The 2,870-nt window shown below is 46.8% G+C and overlaps 1 protein-coding gene across 1 annotated transcript; it reads left to right on the forward strand.

The window, feature by feature from the left end:
• Positions 1–575: 575 nt before the first annotated feature.
• Positions 576–1,354, forward strand: LOC134486256 (spindlin-2-like). Its single transcript, XM_063285175.1, has one exon. It carries the CDS (start codon positions 725–727, stop codon positions 1,205–1,207), a length of 483 nt encoding a protein of 160 aa, XP_063141245.1. The 5' UTR covers positions 576–724; the 3' UTR covers positions 1,208–1,354.
• The last annotated feature ends 1,516 nt before the right edge of the window (positions 1,355–2,870 follow it).

The raw sequence follows: 2,870 nt of genomic DNA on the forward strand, positions 1-2,870 counted from the left end.
GTGCTGTGTCTCTGGGCAGACACTTGTGGATGTTGCCACATAGTTCATAGTTAGAGGGTAGAAGAGGGGTGTGGCCATCCTTCTGGCTCCTTTGCTATCCTTTCTCTGTTCTGCTTGCTTAAAGTGGGGACAGGGATACTTAATCCCGCACTAACCTAGACATTCAAGGAGAGGTTCCTCAGCAGAGGTAAAGTGCCTCGGGCTGAAGAAATGTGTCTGAATATCTTATTCTGAGCTGTAGAGGACCATTTGTTCATTTCCCTTTGAACTTTAGATTTTGATTTTTGAAGCAGGGTTTTTCTGTGGGTAGCTTTGGCTATCCTGGAACTAACTCTGTAGACCAGGCTGGCCTTGATCTCACAGAGGTCTGCCTCCCTCTGCCTCTTGAATGCTGGAATTAAAGGTGTGCTCCACCATTGCCCAGCCCTCCTACGAACTTCTGATTATGACAGAATAAGATGCAGATGCTCAAACCTGTCTACCATCACCTTCCTCACCTGCTCCAAAGTTCTCTTAGACAAGAGCCTTGGTCTAGCGCCCTCCCCCACCCCACCCCCATTGTTCTTGCAGGCACTCACATGACAGCGGCAACAGCATTGTGTCTGGTTTAAGTAGGCGAGCTCTTCAAACCCAGGCCATGGGCAAGTGTGAAGCCTGAACACAGAACGGTAGCCACAAGACAGTCGACCAGGATGCCGTGGCCTACCACACGAGGTCTACAGCCATGAAGAAGAGGATGTGTCTGAGTAGGATGAGCACACCATCCTTCCAGGAGTGGAGGAGGAGGAGGCCTTCTCCACAGGACTTGGGGAATATTGTGGGCTGCAGAATTTCTCACGGATGGAAGGAAGGCGATGAGCCCGTCACCCAATGGAAGGCCGTCGTTCTAGATCAACTGCCAACAAATCCCTCTCTCTATCTGGTCAAGTATGATGGAATTGATTGTGTCTATGGACTGGAACTTCACAGTGATGAGAGGATTTTAAAGTTTAAGGTCTTGACTCCCAAAGTAGTGTTTCCTCAAGTGAAAGATGCCCATCTCGCCAGTGCCATGGTTGGCCGAGCTGTGGAGCATAAATTTGAGGGCAAACATGGTTCTAAGATAACTGGAGGGGGTGGTCCCATCCCAGGTGCTGATCATGAAGGACTGGTTTTACATCACCTACGAGAAAGATACAGTCCTATACATCTACCAGCTCTTGGATGATTACGCAGAAGGTAACCTCAGTATCATTTCAGAGAATCCTCCAGCAGAGGTGAAGTCTGACGTTGACAGCGACATCTTAACCGGTCAATGTGTGCAGTTCACCAGAAGCGACGGGTCCAAACAGATCGACAAAGTCATTTACCAAGTTCTAGCCAAGCCTTCTGTGTAGTTCACCAAGTTTGATGGCGACATCCACATCTACGTCTATAATCTGGTGGAAAAGATCCGTTAAGGTGAAATGCACAAAGTGAGGGGGACATAGATGGGTAATTTATAGGATTGGGGGAAAATGTATGTTTTTCTGTGTTTCAGATACCCAAGGGCCTTTGACAACCCCAGTATCTTTTCCAGTTGAATTTGTTTTGCTCTAAAAATTAAAATATGCGATGTGACGTGTTGTGTGTGAACACTTAGGTGGAGGAGACGGACTGTGGTGGATGGAACATGGAGAGGAAGCCGGAAAGGTCAAGGCTGTGAACAGTAAGTCTAATGTCACGTAGACTAAAACAAACAGGACTGAGCTGGTCTGGTCTTTAGGGAGAGAAAAGAACTGGAGATGAGGCTTAGAGGAGCAGGGATGGCACGGGGGAAAAAAGATGGATGATTAGGAAGCAGTGGAGAGGGGCCAGAAATAGATAGACTCTCTGAGGTGTAGTTTGAGGAAGAAACAGACAGTTGGGGAAAGAGAGGCAGGTAACAGGGAGGTGGTCTTGGAACTCAAGGGGAAACCCAATAAACTGATCCAAGCAGACTGAGAAGCAGAGAAGGTCAGGGAGTGTTTGACTAACGAAACCTAATGAAACCTGTTTCTCATCTGTAGATGTATTATTTTTAATTATGTGGGTGGGGGAAGGGCATGAATAAAGGACACCACAGAGACAAGAGTAGTCAGGTCCCCTGGAGCTTGAATTAAAGGTGGTTGGGAGCCTTTGGACATGAGCTCAAAGAACAAATCCAAGTCCTCTTTCAAAGCAGACAAGCTCTTAATCCATTGGTCATCTCTCCGGGCCCCTAAAGTCATCTTTTTAAATAAATCCCACCTTCACATGCAGAGAAGAGACCAGGATGAGGGTAAGAAAGATTAAATTGATGGGGATGTGGAAGAAAGACTAAAGAACACATGAGGGAGTAGAGGACACTGAGGGACGAAGGAATTCCAATATGGAGTTCTCAAAAAGTGAAGCAGGAGACCAGGAAGAACAGAAAGGGTCTAGAATGAGTTGAACTTGGGCCGCATCCACATTGGTCTCTTTGGATCCTTAAAGAACAGCCAAGACATCACTGCAGAAGGTGGATGTGAGGTGGAGGCTCCAATGGAGGACATTTTGACGAGGATAACTCAAGAGTAGTGAATGTCAAACTAAGTTTATATCTATCGATTCCTGAAAGTATCATAAAGCCCATTATTTTGTATGATCAGTAAAAAGTAATTTAAAAGGGAAGATGAGGATGCCGTGAGCTTCTCTCAGGTGTTACGTGGATCCTGTGTTTAGCTTCCCTGAGCACGTTAGACTCTGTTGCATCCTGTAATATTTTTTGAGGCCTCTTCTCAATGCCCCTTGATGACCACAAAGAGCTCCTGCACTGGCTTGTCCAGCCTGGCTCTCCTTCGACTGGATGGCTTCCTACACACCTGTGGGCCCTGTTACCCTATCTATCCCCA

Source organism: Rattus norvegicus, chromosome 3, assembly GCF_036323735.1.
Source record: "Rattus norvegicus strain BN/NHsdMcwi chromosome 3, GRCr8, whole genome shotgun sequence".
Classification (NCBI taxonomy): domain Eukaryota; kingdom Metazoa; phylum Chordata; class Mammalia; order Rodentia; family Muridae; genus Rattus; species Rattus norvegicus.

What these genes read in the sequence shown, in the direction of transcription:
- LOC134486256 (XM_063285175.1), top strand. Translation starts at nt 725, where the DNA reads ATGAAGAAGAGGATGTGTCTGAGTAGGATGAGCACACCATCCTTCCAG.